Source organism: Salvelinus fontinalis, unplaced genomic scaffold, assembly GCF_029448725.1.
Source record: "Salvelinus fontinalis isolate EN_2023a unplaced genomic scaffold, ASM2944872v1 scaffold_0010, whole genome shotgun sequence".
Taxonomy (NCBI): Eukaryota; Metazoa; Chordata; class Actinopteri; order Salmoniformes; family Salmonidae; genus Salvelinus; species Salvelinus fontinalis.
This window is the reverse complement of record NW_026600219.1, coordinates 1,353,111-1,374,848: the sequence shown is the minus strand read 5'-3', so window position 1 is coordinate 1,374,848 and position 21,738 is coordinate 1,353,111. Positions and strand designations below refer to the sequence as shown.

At 47.2% G+C, this 21,738-nt stretch overlaps 1 protein-coding gene and 1 long non-coding RNA gene across 2 annotated transcripts; one reads left to right on the top strand and one right to left on the bottom strand.

Annotated features, from left to right (window-relative positions):
* Window positions 1-1,185: 1,185 nt before the first annotated feature.
* On the bottom strand, window positions 1,186-5,703 carry LOC129842073 (uncharacterized). Its single transcript, XR_008757452.1, has 2 exons — window positions 5,614-5,703; window positions 1,186-3,427 (listed from the first exon to the last, which is right to left on the bottom strand). It is a non-coding gene; the product is annotated as an uncharacterized LOC129842073 (long non-coding RNA).
* Window positions 3,076-16,478, top strand: LOC129842072 (5,6-dihydroxyindole-2-carboxylic acid oxidase-like). The gene is made up of 8 exons (XM_055910462.1): window positions 3,076-3,433; window positions 4,243-4,351; window positions 5,508-5,721; window positions 7,295-7,499; window positions 13,461-13,628; window positions 15,099-15,278; window positions 15,412-15,558; window positions 16,063-16,478. The coding sequence occupies exons 1-8, from the start codon at window positions 3,076-3,078 to the stop codon at window positions 16,266-16,268; spliced, it is 1,587 nt and encodes a 528-aa protein (XP_055766437.1). The 3' UTR covers window positions 16,269-16,478.
* The last annotated feature ends 5,260 nt before the right edge of the window (window positions 16,479-21,738 follow it).

Sequence of the window (21,738 nt, the reverse complement as noted above, 5' to 3'; positions counted from 1 at the left end):
CCAGGGTGTCTGTAGTGACGCCTCTAGCACTGAGATGCAGTGTCTCAGACCGCTGTGATACAGCCTGGATTTGAACCAGGGTGTCTGTAGTGACGCCTCTAGCACTGAGATGCAGTGTCTCAGACCGCTGTGATACAGCCTGGATTTGAACCAGGGTGTCTGTAGTGACGCCTCTAGCACTGAGATGCAGTGTCTCAGACCGCTGTGATACAGCCTGGATTTGAACCAGGGTGTCTGTAGTGACACCTCTAGCACTGAGATGCAGTGTCTCAGACCGCTGTGATACAGCCTGGATTTGAACCAGGGTGTCTGTAGTGACGACCTCTAGCACTGAGATGCAGTGTCTCAGACCGCTGTGATACAGCCTGGATTTGAACCAGGGTGTCTGTAGTGACGCCTCTAGCACTGAGATGCAGTGTCTCAGACCGCTGTGATACAGCCTGGATTTGAACCAGGGTGTCTGTAGTGACGCCTCTAGCACTGAGATGCAGTGTCTCAGACCGCTGTGATACTAGTGATAAACAGTTGCAGAACCAAGCTCACATACGATTTGCTGCTCTTAGTTGGAGGAGAGGTGTGAGTGTCACACCACCACCCACAGAATCCAGACACAGCCGTCAATCTGTCTAATCCTCTCTGTTATCTTGTTGCTTTTTTAAACGTGATCAAGGAGGGATTTTATGTGGTTGTTTTTTTTGGGGGGGGGGGGGTGTAAACAGGGTCCTTGCAAATCCTAGAACACTTTTGATATTTGTTTAGAAAGTAGAACTTGTTTGTTTTCTTTGGCTCGATAAGTTATTCGGAGGGAAAGGGAATTATTGGGAATCATAAAGGGAATTATAACAAAGAGAATGGTTGATTTCAGAGATAAAAGAGATTTGCTGGAGCTGGTATACATTTGTACAAGAACACATCTCCAATCCTTTGTGTAATCTGATATCTGATGGGGAGTCTAGGCTGAGCTGGGCTTGGCACTCAATGGACCAGCCTTTGTTTCAACTCTCTAACTACATCTTTCTCTCTGTCTCTCTCTGTCTCTCTCTCTCTCTCTGTCTCTCTGTCTCTCTCTCTCTCTCTCTGTCTCTCTCTCTCTCTCTCTGTCTCTCTGTCTCTCTCTGTCTCTGTCTCTCTCTGTCTCTCTCTGTCTCTCTCTCTCTCTCTGTCTCTCTCTGTCTCTCAATTCAATTCAATTCAAGGGGCTTCATTGGCATGGGAAACGTATGTTAACATTGCCAAAGCAAGTGAAGTAGATAATAAACAAAAGTGAAATAAACATTAAAAATAAACAGTAAACATTACATTCGCAGAAGTTCTAAAAGAATAAAGACATTACAAATGTCATATTATGTATATATACAGTGTTGTAACGATGTACAAATGGTTAAAGTACAAAAGGGAAAATAAATAAGCATAAATATGGGTTGTATTTACAATGGTGTTTGTTCTTCACTGGTTGACCTTTTCTTGTGGCAACAGGTCACAAATCTTGCTGCTGTGATGGCACACTGTGGTATTTCACCCAGTAGATATGGGAGTTTATCAAAATTGGATTTGTTTTCGAATTCTTTGTGGATCTGTGTGATCTGAGGGAAATATGTGTCTCTATGGTCATACATTGGGCAGGAGGTTAGGAAGTGCAGCTCGGTTTCCACCTCATTTTGTGGGCAGTGTGCACATAGCCTGTCTTCTCTTGAGAGCCAGGTCTGCCTACGGCGGCCTTTCTCAATAGCAAGGCTATGCTCACTGAGTCTGTACATAGTCAAAGCTTTCCTTAAGTTTGGGTCAGTCACAGTGGTCAGGTATTCTGCCACTGTGTACTCTCTGTTTAGGGCCAAATAGCATTCTAGTTTCCTCAGTTTTTTTGTAAATTCTTTCCAATGTGTCAAGTAATTATCTTTTTGTTTTCTCATGATTTGGTTGGGTCTAATTGTGCTGTTGTCCTGGGGCTCTGTGGGGTGTGTTTGTGTTTGTGAATAGAGCCCTAGGACCAGCTTGCTTAGGGGACTCTTCTCCAGGTTCATCTCTCTGTAGGTGATGGCTTTGTTATGGAAGGTTTAGGAATCGCTTCCTTTTAGGTGGTTGTAGAATTTAAGGTCTCTTTTCTGGATTTTGATAATTAGTGGGTATCGGCCTAATTCTGCTCTGCATGAATTATTTGGTGTTTTACGATGTACACAAAGGATATTTTTGCTGAATTTTACATGCAGAGTCTCAATTTGGTGTTGTAAATTGTAAATTCTTGGTTGGTGAGCGGACCCCAGACCTCACAACCATAAAGGGCAATGGGCTCTATGACTGATTCAAGTATTTTTAGCCAGACCCCCCCCCAAAAAACACTTGTTTGTGTACATGGATTTTATAATGTCGTTTGTATAGCAGACCCTCATGCCAAATTGAGGCTTTTTTGAAATCAGCAAAGCATGAGAAGACTTGCCTTTGTTTCGATTTGTTTGGTTGTCAATTAGGGTGTGCAGGGTGAATACATGGTCTGTTGTATAATAATTTGGTAAAAAAAACAATTTGACACTTGCTCAGTACATTGTTTTCACTGAGGAAATGTACTAGTCTGCTATTAATGATAACGCAGAGGATTTTCCCAAGGTTTCTGTTGATGCATATCCCTGTTGACGCTCTCCTCTGTCTCTCTCACTTCCTCTCTCAATTCAATGGCTTTATTGGCAATGGAAACATATGTTTACATTGCCAAAGAAATTGAAGAATATAATAAACAAAAGTGAAATAAACAATACAAATTTAGAGTAAACATTACACACAGAAGTTCCAAAAGAATAAAGACATTTCAAATGTCATATTACGTATATATACAGTGTTATAATGATCTCGATCTCTCTCTCTCTCTCCTCTGCTCTGCCACTTTGTCTCTATCTCTAAATTCAATTTAAATTCAAAGGACCTTTATTGGCATTGAAAACATATGTTTACATTGCCAAAACAAGTTAAATCAACAGTCACGAATTAACAGTTAACATTACACACACACACAAATGAATAAAAAACTGTCTTTCTTTCAAAAACGAATAAAGACGGCCTTTTTCTCTCTCCTCCATCTCCAGTATGTGTTGGCTGGGTCTCCTGGTGGTGCTGGGCCTGACCCCATGGACCCTGGCACAGTTTCCCAGAGAATGTGTCACCTCAGTGGGGCTACGGAGCGGCCAGTGCTGCCCCTCTCCCGCTGGAGCCCTGGGTGACGAGTGTGGTTCTGCCACAGGGAGGGGTCAGTGTGTGTCCGTAGCTGCCGACAGCCACCGCCACGGCCCCCAGTACCCACATGATGGCCGGGACGACCGGGAGCACTGGCCGTTAAGGTTCTTTAACCGGACGTGCCGGTGTAACGGGAACTTTGCGGGGTATAACTGTGGCCGGTGCCGACATGGACTCACCGGATCTAACTGTGATCAGAGGATATCTGTGGGTAAGAGACAGGGAGGTGTATTTATTTATCTGATTGGATATTGTCTCTTTCCTACTTCCTTTAAAAAAGAAATTGATAATAAATATATTTATTCTAGGTTTTCTTCATACATCCATGTATTTCTTTATCAGGGACCATCTACAGTTTCTAATGTACAATATTTGATGCATCGCTCTCTCCCTTCTTTATTTCCCTCCCTCTCCCTCCCTCCTCTCAATCTCCCTCACTTCTTCCCTCCTTTCTTCTCCCTCCCTCCCTCCATGCTTCCCTCCCTCCATCCTCCACATCCTCCCTGCTTCCCTCCATCCCCCAATGCTTCCCTCCCCTCCATCCTCCCTGCTTCCCTCCCTGCTTCCTCCCTCCATCCTCCCTGCTTCCCTCCCTCCCCCATACGTCCCTCCCTCCCTCCATCCTCCCTGCTTCCCTCCCTCCCTCCCTCCCTGCTTCCCTCCCTCCCCCATACGTCCCTCCCTCCCTCCATCCTCCCTGCTTCCCTCCCTCCCTCCCTGCTTCCCTCCCTCCCCCATACGTCCCTCCCTCCCTCCATCCTCCCTGCTTCCCTCCCTCCCTCCCTGCTTCCCTCCCTCCCCCATACGTCCCTCCCTCCCTCCATCCTCCCTGCTTCCCTCCCTCCCTGCTTCCCTCCCTTCCCCATACGTCCCTCCCTCCCTCCATCCTCCCTGCTTCCCTCCATCCTCCCTGCTTCCCTCCCTCCCTCCCTCCCTGCTTCCCTCCCTCCCTGCTTCCCTCCCTCCCTCCCTCCCTGCTTCCCTCCCTCCCTCCCTCCCTGCTTCCCTCCCTCCCTCCAGTCAGGCGGAATGTGATGCAGATGAGTTCAGCAGAGAAGCAGGCGTTTGTGAACTCTCTGGACCAGGCCAAAAGGACCGTCCACCCTGACCTGGTCATCTGCACACGACGGTAACCAGTTTGATGGTGCTGTGATCTTAATGATCGGAGATCGATTGCTTCGATCTGATTGTGCATCGGAACCAAATAACTGATACTTCATTACCACTCATCTGTTTAAATCAAATATAATCTCATTTGTTAGAGAACTGGAGGATAGAGATTAGAGTATTAGAGGCTAGAGGTAAGAGAATTGGAGGCTAGAGGTTGAAGGCTAGAGGTTAGAGGCTAGAGGTTAGAGACTAGAGGTTAGAGAATTGGAGGCTAGAGGTTGGAGGCTAGAGAATTGGAGGCTAGAGTTTGGAGGCTAGAGAATTGGAGGCTTGAGATTATAGATTTGGAGGCTAGAGTTTGGAGGCTAGAGGTAAGAGAATTGGAGGTTATAGAATTGGAGAGCTTTGGAGGCTAGAGGTTAGAGTTTTGGAGGCTAGAGGTAAGAGAATTGGAGTCTAGAGGTAAGAGAATTGGAGTCTAGAGGTTAGAGTATTTGAGTCTTGAGGTAAGAGCATTGGAGGCTAGAGGTTATAGAATTGGAGGCTAGAGAAGTGGAGGCTATAGGTTAGAGAATTGGAGGCTAGAGGTTAGAGCATTGGAGGCTAGAGGTTATAGAATTGGAGGCTATAGGTAAGAGAATTGGAGGCTATAGGTTAGAGAATTGGAGGCTAGAGGTAAGAGAATTGGAGTCTAGAGGTAAGAGAATTGGAGGCTAGAGGTAAGAGAATTGGAGGCTAGAGGTAAGAGAATTGGAGGCTAGAGGTAAGAGAATTGGAGGCTAGAGGTAAGAGAATTGGAGGCTAGAGGTAAGAGAATTGGAGGCTAGAGGTTAGAGAATTGGAAGCTAGAGGTAAGAGAATTGGAGGCTAGAGGTTAGAGAATTGGAGGCTAGAGGTTAGAGAATTGGAGGCTAGAGGTTAGAGAATTGGAGGCTAGAGGTTAGAGAATTGGAGGCTAGAGGTAAGAGATTTGGAGGCTAGAGGTAAGAGATTTGGAGGCTAGAGGTTAGAGAATTGGAGGCTAGAGGTTAGAGAATTGGAGTCTAGAGGTAAGAGAATTGGAGGCTAGAGGTTATAGAATTAGAGGCTAGAGTTAGAGAATTGGATGGGAGCTTGGTTGTGCATTAAACTCCACTTTGCCACATTGCCATTGGTAAATCCTCATCTCTCTACAGTTACCAGGAAGTGTATGGTCCGGACGGTAACACCCCTCAGTTTGACAACATCTCCATCTATAACTACTTTGTGTGGACACACTACTACTCTGTCAGCAAGACCTACATGGGGGCGGGGCAGGCTAGCTTTGGGGGTGTGGACTTTTCTCACGAAGGCCCGGGATTCGTCACCTGGCACAGGTTCCACCTGCTGCAGCTGGAGAGAGATATGCAGGCGAGTGAGAGAAGTGGGTACGGAGTGTATGTGTGTGAGAGAGAAACGACTGTGTATGTGTGTGAAAGAGAAAAGAGAGAGTGTATGTGAGATAGAGAAGAGAGAGAGAGAGTGTGTGTGTGTGTGTGTGTGTGTGTGTGTGTGTGTGTGTGTGTGTGTGTGTGTTCAATACTACCATATATTCAAACATTGTCAAACCCTCTCTCGACCAATCAGAATCAACTATTCAGCCAAGCAGGGGTTATAAACTGTAATATTGATCCTTACCATATATGTCTTCCCCCTTCATCCATCCATCTCTCCATCTCCCCATCCCTCCATCTCTCCATCTCCCCATCCATCTCTCTATCTCCCCATCCATTCATCCATCTCTCCATTTCTCCATCCATCTCTCCATCTCCCCATCCCTCCATCTCCCCATCCCTCCATCCATCTCTCCATCTCCCCATCCCTCCATCTCTCTATCTCCCCATCCATTCATCCATCTCTCCATCTCCCCATCCCTCCATCCATCTCTCCATCTCCCCATCCCTCCATCCATCTCTCCATCCCTCCATCCATCTCCCCATCCCTCCATCCATCTCTCTATCTCCCCATCCATTCATCCATCTCTCCATCTCCCCATCCATTCATCCATCTCTCTATCTCCCCATCCCTCCATCCATCTCTCCATCCCTCCATCCATCTCTCCATTTCTCCATCCCTCCATCCATCTCTCTATCTCCCAATCCATTCATCCATCTCTCCATCTCCCCATCCCTCCATCCATCTCTCTATCTCCCCATCCATTCATCCATCTCTCCATCTCCCCATCCATTCATCCATCTCTCTATCTCCCCATCCCTCCATCCATCTCTCCATCCCTCCATCCATCTCTCCATTTCTCCATCCCTCTATCTCCCAATCCATTCATCCATCTCTCCATCTCCCCATCCATCTCTCTATCCATCTCTCCATCTCCCCATCCATTCATCCATCTCTCCATCTCCCCATCCATCTCTCTATCTCCCCATCCCTCCATCCATCTCTCTATCTCCCAATCCATTCATCCATCTCTCCATCTCCCCATCCCTCCATCCATCTCTCTATCTCCCCATCCATTCATCCATCTCTCCATCTCCCCATCCATTCATCCATCTCTCTATCTCCCCATCCCTCCATCCATCTCTCCATCCCTCCATCCATCTCTCCATTTCTCCATCCCTCCATCCATCTCTCTATCTCCCAATCCATTCATCCATCTCTCCATCTCCCCATCCATCTCTCCATCTCCCCATCCCTCCATCCATCTCTCTATCTCCCCATCCATTCATCCATCTCTCCATCTCCCCATCCATTCATCCATCTCTCTATCTCCCCATCCCTCCATCCATCTCTCCATCCCTCCATCCATCTCTCCATTTCTCCATCCCTCCATCCATCTCTCTATCTCCCAATCCATTCATCCATCTCTCCATCTCCCCATCCATCTCTCTATCTCCCCATCCATCCATCCATCTCTCTATCTCCCCATCCATCCATCCATCTCTCTATCCATCCATCCATCCATCTCTCCATCTCTCCATCTCTCCAGGACATGCTGGGTGATGCCACCTTTGCCCTCCCCTACTGGAACTTTGCCATCGGCGGCAGTGAGTGTGACGTGTGTACTGACGACCTCCTAGGAGCCAGGTCTGCCTTCGATATGAACAGCCTCAGCCCCAACTCTGTCTTCTCCCAGTGGAGGGTGATCTGTGAGAGTGTGGAGGACTACGACACTCTGGGAACCATCTGTAACAGTGAGCATGATATGTCCTAACATCTTGTAAACACTACGACACTCTGGGAACCATCTGTAACAGTGATGACTAACCCTTTTTACTAACCCTCTGCTATGGAGACTGAGCTGGCTTTTCTAGTACAGCACTAGGCTAAATCTGAGTCAGGGAAACTGACAGTAACTAACCCCAGACTGATCTGGAGCAGGGAAACTGACAGTAACTAACCCCAGACTGATCTGGGGCAGGGAAACTGACAGTAACTAACCCCAGACTGATCTGGGGCAGGGAAACTGACAGTAACTAACCCCAGACTGATCTGGAGCAGGGAAACTGACAGTAACTAACCCCAGACTGATCTGGGGCAGGGAAACTGACAGTAACTAACCCCAGACTGATCTGGGACAGGGAAACTGACAGTCACTAACCCCAGACTGATCTGGGACAGGGAAACTGACAGTCACTAACCAGAGACTGATCTGAGTCAGGGAAACTGACAGTCACTAACCCCAGGCTGATATGGGGCAGGGAAACTGACAGTCACTAACCCCAGACTGATCTGGGGCAGGGAAACTGACAGTAACTAACCAGAGACTGATCTGAGTCAGGGAAACTGACAGTAACTAACCCCAGGCTGATATGGGGCAGGGAAACTGACAGTAACTAACCAGAGACTGATCTGGGGCAGGGAAACTGACAGTAACTAACCAGAGACTGATCTGGGGCAGGGAAACTGACAGTAACTTACCCCAGACTGATCTGGGACAGGGAAACTGGCAGTCACTAACCCCAGACTGATCTGGGGCAGGGAAACTGACAGTCACTAACCCCAGACTGATATGGGGCAGGGAAACTGACAGTAACTAACCCCAGACTGATATGGGGCAGGGAAACTGACAGTAACTAACCCCAGACTGATCTGGGGCAGGGAAACTGACAGTAACTAACCAGAGACTGATCTGGGGAAGGGAAACTGACAGTAACTAACCAGAGACTGATCTGGGGCAGGGAAACTGACAGTAACTAACCCCAGACTGATCTGGGGCAGGGAAACTGACAGTCACTAACCCCAGACTGATATGGGGCAGGGAAACTGACAGTAACTAACCCCAGACTGATCTGGGGCAGGGAAACTGACAGTAACTAACCAGAGACTGATCTGGGGAAGGGAAACTGACAGTAACTAACCAGAGATTGATCTGGGGCAGGGAAAGTGACAGTAACTAACCCCAGACTGTGCCACTCTGGATAATGGGAACCATCTATAACAGTGGTTTTGGTTGGACCTGTTAGAAGTAGTGCTGGCTAGTGATTTCTCTGGGCTTTGGAAGGAATTATAACTAAGACACAATGAACAACAGGGTTCTGAAGGTCTGGACTAAGGAACCAGTAGTATAATCTACATTCACATGACTCCAGATTAGGAGATTAGTCTGGTTGGTATGCATAATCTGGGCCAGATTACAACACTCACTTCCTCCCTACTTTTGTCTCAGTAAATGTCCTACAATTTCCTAGAGATTCAAAATTGCATCGATGGGGAGAAATGAGTCAGAATTGTGACCTGACAGAACATGAGAGGAGTGACTGTGTGTGACCTGACAAAACATGAGAGGAGTGAGGGTGTGTGACCTGACAGAACATGAGAGGAGTGACAGTGTGTGACCTGACAGAACATGAGAGGAGTGACAGTGTGTGACCTGACAGAACACGAGAGGAGTGACAGTGTGTGACCTGACAGAACATGAGAGGAGTGACAGTGTGTGACCTGACAGAACATGAGAGGAGTGAGGGTGTGTGACCTGACAGAACATGACAGGAGTGACAGTGTGTGACCTGACAGAACATGAGGAGTGAGGGTGTGTGACCTGACAGAACATGAGGAGTGACAGTGTGTGACCTGACAGAACATGAGAGGAGTGAGGGTGTGTGACCTGACAGAACATGAGAGGAGTGACAGTGTGTGACCTGACAGAACATGAGAGGAGTGACAGTGTGTGACCTGACAGAACATGAGAGGAGTGAGGGTGTGTGACCTGCTCAGTGATATCTAGTAGCTGTCCAGTCTGTCTCCTATCTGATCCTCTTTACCTCAGTATACATTGTACATAGACTTATTTTTCTACTGTATTATTGAGTGCATAGGCAGAAATCCCATGGGGGACGGGGGGGACACGACCCCCCCATCCTGGGGAAAATATGATTTGTCCCCCCCAATATATCACTGTAAACATAACTATGTAATTTCAATAATATTAATAATACGCAATGAAAGCACTTGTACTGATTATAGACACTTAATAGCGCGTTTTTAAGTTTCACAAGATTGCGACCCCCCCGCCCTTTGCCTCACGATGGTTTGATCCACTGCCAGTTCTTTAGCTGGCAAGGTAATAGAGGGCTCGTATCTACTGTCCGAAAGGCACTCAATGTACGTAACTGACGTGAGGTAATCCAGTCAATCGCGCTTTAGCAATGTATATATTTTTTTCATGTTGCAGGGTTCACACACTACCTGAATTTGCAGAGCTAGCGCGCAAACTAAAGCAAACATTAACTATCAAGCTAGCTAGTACCTATTCCATTTATGTGGCGTCGTCAAAGATGGAATATTTGCTATCGTCAGTTTATTCCAAGATTAGCATGCAGCTGTAGTGCTTCAAAGTCCCTGTGATTGGTTAGCGATAAACTGAAGTCCAAACTGAACAAAACTACACTCTCTTATACCATTGTCTTAAATATATTTAATGGTCTCGTTGCAAAAGCTAAATTGTCGCTAGTGAATTTTTTATTTTTTTCACCTTTAACCAGGTAGCAAAGATTATAGCAAACACCACAGAAACGGAATTGGTGCTCGCTAGCTTTGCAAATTCAGCTATTGTTGGAAGCCTGCCAATATGAAACAAACTATGTTAAAATTTCAAAACGTTGCAGCATGTGTTGTGTAAATGTGTGTGTGCAGCTAGACCGGTCAGCCAGCCAGCCAGGTAGAAAAATGTCAGAAAAAAGTAAAAAGACGGACATCAGAGTATTTTTCAGTACACCAAAACGCAAAGTAAGAACTCTAGTAGCCTAATATCTCAAAGACCAGTTGATAAAATGTTCATAAGAAAGAAGTGAAATGCTAATGGAAATATTTCACAATGATGTCATTAGGCAGAGCAGGCAACAGATGGCACACAGACAGCAGAGCTGGGGACAGATTGGCAGAGACAGGGAGTCTCAGGTAAGTTTGTTGAGTCTTTGTTTGGCAACATTATGAAAGGTTCTCAATTTTTTTGATTTGTAAAATAGGGACATAATTGGAAAATGCCATGGATACCCCCACTCTCAATTTAAACTGGTGACTGAACCAAGATTTGTTTAAGGCAATGGTATTGCTGTTGTGATTAATTGTGTAGTTTTGGGTACCGGTAGTTAGGAGTACAGCAAACACCTTATTTCTTTTCTAGGAGACAGACTGTGAGTCAGTGCGGGTGGTGAAAGGAAAGAGCCAAGGAGAGAGACTTGAGGACAGTGTCACAGCCACGGCAGGACCAGGTGTCACCCTTGTTGCCAGCAGCACCAGTATAGGGGACAGTGGCACAGCATCGTCCAGTTACCTCAGTGATGACACAAAACCATATCAGCCACACCCACAATTTATAGAACCGCAAACTCTTGCAAATGTTTCAAGAGAGAGGAACACTGCACTGATAAGGAACATTGCTATAACTATTATTATTAGTAGTATTATAATGATTTAAACAAGTTGGGACAACCCTTCAGTTAACTACTGTACCTAACAATTATCCAGTAGTAGTGATTATGGTCCCTCAATATACATTTAACATATTACAACATAGTCTATGTGTTACAGCACTACTTTTGGTGTCCCCCTCAGGAATTGCTCCTGAGAAAATTTCATGTAATTGTCCCCTCCAAGGTTGATATCAGATTTTCGCCCCTGATTGAGTGTACGTTTGTTTATGTGTAACTCTGTGTTGTTGTTTTTGTCGCACTGCTTTGCTTTATCTTGGCCAGGTCACAGTTGTAAATGAAAAATGGTCCTCAACTAGCCTACCTGGTTGAATAAAGGTGAAATAAATAAAAATACAGGGAACAACACCTTATATGGGGGGGTGGTTAACTTATTATGGTCATGTGATTTCCCAATATGGGCGTTATGAGGCTAAGGAGGAAGAAGTCTGCCCGTCTACTGGTTCTCTTTGATCAAGAGGATTTACACTCAAATGGACAGATGGACAGCACACAGCTATGCAGTATCTCCTCACGTGTGTGTGTGTGTGTGTGTGTGTGTGTGTGTGTGTGTGTGTGTGTGTGTGTGTGTGTGTGTGTGTGTGTGTGTGTGTGTGTGTGTGTGTGTGTGTGTGTGTGTGTCTGTGTCTGTGTGTGTGTCTGTGTGTGTGTCTGTGTGTGTGTGCGTGCGAGAGAGAGATTTTCCTGACCAGTGACCACATGATCTAACCAGTGGGAAAACATAACTAACCATTGAATCCTTGATTTGATTCCTAAATTCCTTGCCTCCCTCTCAAAGCTCATTGGAGGAAAGGATCCAATCAAGGTTCTTCCCCTTGGAGCTCCTCCTCCAGTGACCTTTGGGAGGAAGGTGAGGAATGATTAAGGAATCAAGGACAGAAGGAATCAAGGGTTTAACGGCTAGTTAAACCTACGTTTCCAGACAGAGCCAAGGAGTCCAGGGAAAACCGCCCTATTCCTTTTATAGTGCACTACTTAGTGCACTACTGTTGTCAACAGAGGCGCATTATATAGTAAATAGGGTTCCATTTGAGATGAATGCATATTAAATGTGGATGTTGACCATCCCGAAGTTAAAAGACTAGTCAAATACTTCTTGCCATGTCAACCCTCTGTGCCCTATATATTCAGAGACCTGTGACCCCTAACCTATGACCCCTATAGATTCAGAGACCTGTGACCCCTAACCTAGGACCCCTATAGATTCAGAGACCTGTGACCCCTAACCTACGACCCCTATAGATTCAGAGACTTGTGACCCCTAACCTACGACCCCTATATATTCAGAGACTTGTGACCCCTAACCTACGACCCCTATAGATTCAGAGACCTGTGACCCATAACCTACGACCCCTATAGATTCAGAGACTTGTGACCCCTAACCTACGACCCCTATATATTCAGAGACCTGTGACCCATAACCTACGACCCCTATAGATTCAGAGACCTGTGACCCCTAATCTACGACCCCTATAGATTCAGAGACCTGTGACACCTAACCTAGGACCCCTATAGATTCAGAGACCTGTGACCCCTAACCTACGACCCCTATAGATTCAGAGACCTGTGACACCTAACCTAGGACCCCTATAGATTCAGAGACCTGTGACCCCTAACCTACGACCCCTATAGATTCAGAGACCTGTGACACCTAACCTAGGACCCCTATAGATTCAGAGACCTGTGACCCCTAAACCCTATAGATTCAGAGACCTGTGAACCCTGATCCCTAACCTATGACCCCTATAGATTCAGAGACCTGTGACCCCTAACCCCTAACCTATGACCCTATAGATTCAGAGACCTGTGACCCCTAACCCCTAACCTATGACCCTATAGATTCAGAGACCCGTGACCCCTAACCCTAACCTATGACCCTATAGATTCAGAGACCTGTGACCTATAACCCCTAAGCTATGACTCTATACATTCAGAGACCTGTGACCCATAACCCCTAGCATATGACCCCTATAGATTCAGAGACCTGTGACCCCTGACCCCTAACCTATGACCCTATAGATTCAGAGGCCTGTGACCCCATACCCCTAACCTATGACCCTATAGATTCAGAGGCCTGTGACCACATACCCCTAACATATGACCCCTATAGATTCAGAGACCTGTGACCCCTAACCTATGACCCTATAGATTGAGACCTGTGACCCCTAACATGTGACCCCTATAGATTCAGAGACCTGTGACCCCTAACCTATGACCCTATAGATTCAGAGACCAGTCCCATCAGGAGGAACCCAGCAGGTAACGTGGCGCGGCCCATGGTGCAGAGGCTGCCTGAACCCCAGGATGTAGTGGACTGTCTGGACCTGAAAACCTTCGATACCCCGCCGTACTACTCCACCTCTTCAGAGAGCTTCAGGAACACCGTAGAGGGTGAGGATTCAGGAACACCGTAGAGGGTGAGGATTCAGGAACACCGTAGAGGGTGAGGATTCAGGAACACCGTAGAGGGTGAGGGTTCAGGAACACCGTAGAGGGTGAGGGTTCAGGAAGACCGTAGAGGGTGAGGAGTCAGGAACACCGTAGAGGGTGAGGATTCAGGAACACCGTAGAGGGTGAGGATTCAGGAACACCGTAGAGGGTGAGGATTCAGGAACACCGTAGAGGGTGAGGATTCAGGAACACCGTAGAGGGTGAGGGTTCAGGAAGACCGTAGAGGGTGAGGAGTCAGGAACACCGTAGAGGGTGAGGATTCAGGAACACCGTAGAGGGTGAGGATTCAGGAACACCGTAGAGGGTGAGGATTCAGGAACACCGTAGAGGGTGAGGATTCAGGAACACCGTAGAGGGTGAGGATTCAGGAACACCGTAGAGGGTGAGGATTCAGGAACACCGTAGAGGGTGAGGATTCAGGAACACCGTAGAGGGTGAGGATTCAGGAACACCGTAGAGGGTGAGGATTCAGGAACACCGTAGAGGGTGAGGGTTCAGGAAGACCGTAGAGGGTGAGGAGTCAGGAACACCGTAGAGGGTGAGGATTCAGGAACACCGTAGAGGGTGAGGATTCAGGAACACCGTAGAGGGTGAGGATTCAGGAACACCGTAGAGGGTGAGGAGTCAGGAACACCGTAGAGGGTGAGGATTCAGGAACATCGTAGAGGGTGAGGAGTCAGGAACACCGTAGAGGGTGAGGATTCAGGAACACCGTAGAGGGTGAGGATTCAGGAACACCGTAGAGGGTGAGGATTCAGGAACACCGTAGAGGGTGAGGATTCAGGAACACCGTAGAGGGTGAGGATTCAGGAACACCGTAGAGGGTGAGGATTCAGGAACACCGTAGAGGGTGAGGATTCAGGAACACCGTAGAGGGTGAGGATTCAGGAACACCGCAGAGGGTGAGGATTCAGGAACACCGTAGAGGGTGAGGAGTCAGGAACACCGTAGAGGGTGATGATTCAGGAACACCGCAGAGGGTGAGGATTCAGGAACACCGCAGAGGGTGAAGATTCAGGAACATCGTAGAGGGTGAGGTTTCAGGAACACCGTAGAGGGTGAGGATTCAGGAACACCGTAGAGGGTGAGGATATAATACATCCCGTTTAGCAGACACTTTTATCCATAGAGACTTACAGTTATGGGTGTATACATTTTGCGTATGTTGGTCCCGGGAATTGAACCCACTATCCTGACCCACACGTTACCCTCCTCTCCTCTTCCTCCAGAGGACACATACCTCCACCCCAAACCTCCTAACCCTCCTCTCCTCTCCTCTCTCTCTCTCTCCTCTTCTCTCTCTACCCCTCTCCTCTCCTCCCCCTCTATCCTCCCTCTCCTCTGCCTCTCTCCTCCCCCCTCTCCTCTCTCTCCTCCCCCCTCCTCTTTCCTCCCCTCTCCTCCCTCCAGGCTACAGTGCCCCTCAGGGTGGCTATGACCCAGTGGTGCGCAGCCTCCATAACCTGGCTCACCTGTTTCTCAACGGGACGGGAGGGCAGACACACCTGTCCCCTAACGACCCCATCTTTGTCCTGCTCCACACCTTCACTGACGCCATCTTTGATGAGTGGCTGAGCCGACACGCCCCAGGTATAGTCTGTCACACCTGAAACCAATCACAGAACACAAAACAATTCATTCAATCAGACCAATGGGGAGAGCGTCTGCAGACCCAACACCCAGCCACTGCCAGCGCTAGGCTAAGGTTCATGTCGTCCTCCAGGGGAGGCAGCGTACCCGGAGGAGAATGCTCCCATTGGTCACAACAGACAGTTCAACATGGTTCCCTTCTGGCCCCCCGTCACCAACGCTGAGATGTTCGTCACAGCCCCCGAGAACCTGGGATACGCCTACGAGGTCACATGGCCCAGTGAGTCACACACACACACACAGACAGACAGACAGACAGACAGACAGACAGACAGACAGACAGACAGACAGACAGACAGACAGGCAGACAGACAGAGAACCTAGGTCACACGGCACAGTGAGTCATACACAGAGACTGTATGACCTTTGAACTCTATGGTTATATTCCAAATGAACCCTATTCCCTATATAGTGCACTACTTTAGACCAGGGCCCTATTCCCTATATAGTGCACTACTTTAGACCAGGGCCCTATTCCCTATATAGTGCACTACTTTAGACCAGGGCCCTATTCCCTATATAGTGCACTACTTTAGACCTATTCCCTATATAGTGTGGACTACTCCCAGAATAGGACTCCATTTGGGACGTAACTGTAGTCTAATTGTTAACTGTAATATTGATAACCCTAGTGCAGGGATAGAGCAAAAGCCTGCACATCCATCTGTTCTCATATATATATATTATTTAGCTCACTGTTGCTTTTCTCTCTTACCCCCCGCAGCTCGCCTCTACACGCTGTCTGAGATCATCACCATAGCGATCGTCGCCGCGGTGCTGGTGGCTGCGGTGGTGTCGGGGGTCATCGCCTGTGCTATGCGTGCCCGCGCTTTCCGCTCGGCTGAGGGACTGGAGCCGTTGCTAGGGGAGACCTTCCGTCGCTACTCGGAGGACGACAGACGGACGGACAAGAGCCAGTCTGTAGTGTAGAGTTCAAGTGTGCGTCTTAACCGGCACCCTATTCCCTATGTAGTGCACTACTTTTGACCAGGGACCATAGCCTATACAATATTTTTGGTTGAAGCTTAATCTAACTAGGCAAGTCAGTTAAGAACAAATTCTTATTTACAATGACGGCCTACCAGGGAACAGTGGGTTAACTGCCTTGTTCAGGGGCAGAACAACATACTAATGCTAATGTACTACCACTAGGCTAATACACTACCACTAGGCTAATACACTACCACTAGGCTAATGCACTACCACTAGGCTAATGCACTACCACTAGGCTAATACACTACCACTAGGCTAATACACTACCACTAGGCTAATGCACTACCACTAGGCTAATACACTACCACTAGGCTAATACACTACCACTAGGCTAATGTACTACCACTAGGCTAATGCACTACCACTAGGCTAATACACTACCACTAGGCTAATACACTACCACTAGGCTAATGCACTACCACTAGGCTAATACACTACCACTAGGCTAATGCACTACCACTAGGCTAATACACTACCACTAGGCTAATACACTACCACTAGGCTAATACACTACCACTAGGCTAATACACTACCACTAGGCTAATACACTACCACTAGGCTAATACACTACCACTAGGCTAATACACTACCACTAGGCTAATACACTACCACTAGGCTAATACACTACCACTAGGCTAATGTACTACCACTAGGCTAATACACTACCACTAGGCTAATACACTACCACTAGGCTAATGTACTACCACTAGGCTAATACACTACCACTAGGCTAATACACTACCACTAGGCTAATACACTACCACTAGGCTAATGCACTACCACTAGGCTAATACACTACCACTAGGCTAATGCACTACCACTAGGCTAATACACTACCACTAGGCTAATACACTACCACTAGGCTAATACACTACCACTAGGCTAATGTACTACCACTAGGCTAATACACTACCACTAGGCTAATACACTACCACTAGGCTAATGCACTACCACTAGGCTAATACACTACCACTAGGCTAATACACTACCACTAGGCTAATACACTACCACTAGGCTAATACACTACCACTAGGCTAATACACTACCACTAGGCTAATACACTACCACTAGGCTAATACACTACCACTAGGCTAATACACTACCACTAGGCTAATACACTACCACTATGCTAATACACTACCACTAGGCTAATGCACTACCACTAGGCTAATACACTACCACTAGGCTAATGTACTACCACTAGGCTAATGCACTACCACTAGGCTAATACACTACCACTAGGCTAATGTACTACCACTAGGGCTAATGCACTACCACTAGGCTAATGCACTACCACTAGGCTAATGCACTACCACTAGGCTAATACACTACCACTAGGCTAATACACTACCACTAGGCTAATGCACTACCACTAGGCTAATGCACTACCACTAGGCTAATACACTACCACTAGGCTAATACACTACCACTAGGCTAATGCACTACCACTAGGCTAATACACTACCACTAGGCTAATACACTACCACTAGGCTAATACACTACCACTATGCTAATGTACTACCACTAGGCTAATACACTACCACTAGGCTAATGCACTACCACTAGGCTAATGTACTACCACTAGGCTAATGCACTACCACTAGGCTAATGCACTACCACTAGGCTAATACACTACCACTAGGCTAATACACTACCACTAGGCTAATACACTACCACTAGGCTAATGCACTACCACTAGGCTAATGCACTACCACTAGGGCTAATACACTACCACTAGGCTAATGCACTAGGCTAATACACTACCACTACGCTAATGTACTACCACTAGGCTAATGTACTACCACTAGGCTAATGTACTACCACTAGGCTAATGTACTACCACTACGCTAATGTACTACCACTAGGGCTAATACACTACCACTAGGCTAATGCACTAGGCTAATACACTACCACTACGCTAATGTACTACCACTACGCTAATGTACTACCACTAGGCTAATGCACTACCACTAGGCTAATGTACTACCACTAGGCTAATACACTACCACGAGGCTAATGCACTACCACTAGGCTAATGCACTACCACTAGGCTAATGCACTACCACTAGGCTAATACACTACCACTAGGCTAATGCACTACCACTAGGCTAATGCACTACCACTAGGCTAATACACTACCACTAGGCTAATACACTACCACTAGGCTAATACACTACCACTAGGCTAATGCACTACCACTAGGCTAATGCACTACCACTAGGCTAATACACTACCACTAGGCTAATGTACTACCACGAGGCTAATACACTACCACTAGGCTAATGCACTACCACTAGGCTAATGTACTACCACGAGGCTAATACACTACCACGAGGCTAATGCACTACCACTAGGCTAATGCACTACCACTAGGCTAATGTACTACCACGAGGCTAATACACTACCACTAGGCTAATGCACTACCACTAGGCTAATACACTACCACGAGGCTAATGTACTACCACTAGGCTAATACACTACCACTAGGCTAATGCACTACCACTAGGCTAATACACTACCACTAGGCTAATACACTACCACTAGGCTAATACACTACCACTAGGCTAATGCACTACCACTAGGCTAATACACTACCACTAGGCTAATGCACTACCACTAGGCTAATACACTACCACTAGGCTAATGTACTACCACTAGGCTAATGCACTACCACTAGGCTAATACACTACCACTAGGCTAATGCACTACCACTAGGCTAATGCACTACCACTAGGCTAATGCACTACCACTAGGCTAATGCACTACCACTAGGCTAATGCACTACCACTAGGCTAATACACTACCACTAGGCTAATACACTACCACTAGGCTAATACACTACCACTAGGCTAATGTACTACCACTAGGCTAATGTACTACCACTAGGCTAATGCACTACCACTAGGCTAATGCACTACCACTAGGCTAATGCACTACCACTAGGCTAATGCACTACCACTAGGCTAATGCACTACCACAAGGCTAATACACTACCACTAGGGCTAATGCACTACCACTAGGCTAATGCACTACCACTAGGCTAATGCACTACCACTAGGCTAATACACTACCACTAGGCTAATACACTACCACTAGGGCTAATGCACTACCACTAGGCTAATGCACTACCACTAGGCTAATACACTACCACTAGGCTAATACACTACCACTAGGCTAATGCACTACCACTAGGCTAATACACTACCACTAGGCTAATGCACTACCACTAGGCTAATACACTACCACTAGGCTAATGCACTACCACTAGGCTAATGCACTACCACTAGGCTAATGCACTACCACTAGGCTAATGCACTACCACTAGGCTAATACACTACCACTAGGCTAATACACTACCACTAGGCTAATGCACTACCACTAGGCTAATACACTACCACTAGGCTAATGCACTACCACTAGGCTAATGCACTACCACTAGGCTAATGCACTACCACTATGCTAATGTACTACCACTAGGCTAATGTACTACCACTAGGCTAATACACTACCACTAGGCTAATGCACTACCACTAGGCTAATGCACTACCACTAGGCTAATGCACTACTTTAGCATACGATCCCTGGTCGACAGTAGTACACTATAGAGGGAATGGTGCCCTTGTGTACCCATAGGGTTCTGGTCAAAAGTAGTGCACTATATTTAGGTTAGGGTGCTATTAAACCAGAACCCCATCTATAGTTTATGCTGTTTTAATTCCTTCTTCCTCTTCTAATAAAGTTGTACTGGTTTTGAGAACCTGTGTCCGAGTGGCTGTTCAATACCCTTTGGCCCGTATCCACGGAGACTGAGACCCTGAGGGGTTTTGTGGATACGGGCCTCTGGATTAGTAAACCTGGTCAGGCACCTTTTATCCCCGTACTGTAGAGAGAAGTTCCTTCATAACAGTGTATGGGGCGCCCTCCGGTGGAGAACATACTGTCCTACGCTTCACAGCACCACCCATCAGACAGGCATACTGTCCTACGCTTCACAGCACCACCCATCAGACAGGTATACTGTCCTACGCTTCACAGCACCACCCATCAGACAGGCATACTGTCCTGTGCTTCACAGCACCACCCATCAGACAGGCATACTGTCCTACGCTTCACAGCACCACCCACCAGACAGGTATACTGTCCTACGCTTCACAGCACCACCCACCAGACAGGCATACTGTCCTACGCTTCACAGCACCACCCATCAGACAGGCATACTGTCCTGTGCTTCACAGCACCACCCATCAGACAGGTATACTGTCCTACGCTTCACAGCACCACCCATCAGACAGGCATACTGTCCTGTGCTTCACAGCACCACCCATCAGACAGGCATACTGTCCTACGCTTCACAGCACCACCCATCAGACAGGCATACTGTCCTGTGCTTCACAGCACCACCCATCAGACAGGCATACTGTCCTACGCTTCACAGCACCACCCATCAGACAGGCATACTGTCCTGTGCTTCACAGCACCACCCATCAGACAGGCATACTGTCCTACGCTTCACAGCACCACCCATCAGACAGGCATACTGTCCTACGCTTCACAGCACCACCCATCAGACAGGCATACTGTCCTACGCTCCACAGCACCACCCATCAGACAGGTATACTGTCCTACGCTTCACAGCACCACCCATCAGACAGGCATACTGTCCTACGCTTCACAGCACCACCCATCAGACAGGCATACTGTCCTACGCTTCACAGCACCACCCATCAGACAGGCATACTGTCCTACGCTTCACAGCACCACCCACCAGACAGGTATACTGTCCTACGCTTCACAGCACCACCCATTAGACAGGCATACTGTCCTACGCTTCACAGCACCACCCACCAGACAGGCATACTGTCCTACGCTTCACAGCACCACCCACCAGACAGGTATACTGTCCTACGCTTCACAGCACCACCCATTAGACAGGCATACTGTCCTACGCTTCACAGCACCACCCATCACACAGGCATTTTAGCTGCTAGTCTGAACCCAAGGCACCACATTAACATGCTTATGTGACAGTAATGGAAGAAAAACAACTCAAATGAAAATAGGCCGCGTGCTAATAAGAAAACTAATATATTCCAATTGCCAGTGACGATGTGGACCGTAGACCGTATCTAAAAATCACATACGCATTTAGTTTAGAAAAATGCCAATTCTCCTCTTTTGATAACCCGTTCATGGGCTAAAACATCCCCGTCTTAATATAACCTGTCTATTTACAACTTGTACGTTTGTTTTCTTGATAGGCTACTCGCTATTTAGGACATCGCTATTTAGGACTTCCTCTAGCCCAATAGGCTACAATGGATCTACAGTGACAGTCCAACGTGCGTTTAGGTTTTTACAGTTGTTCTGCATTTGTTACAGTTTCCACATTCTACAATTCAGTAGGAAA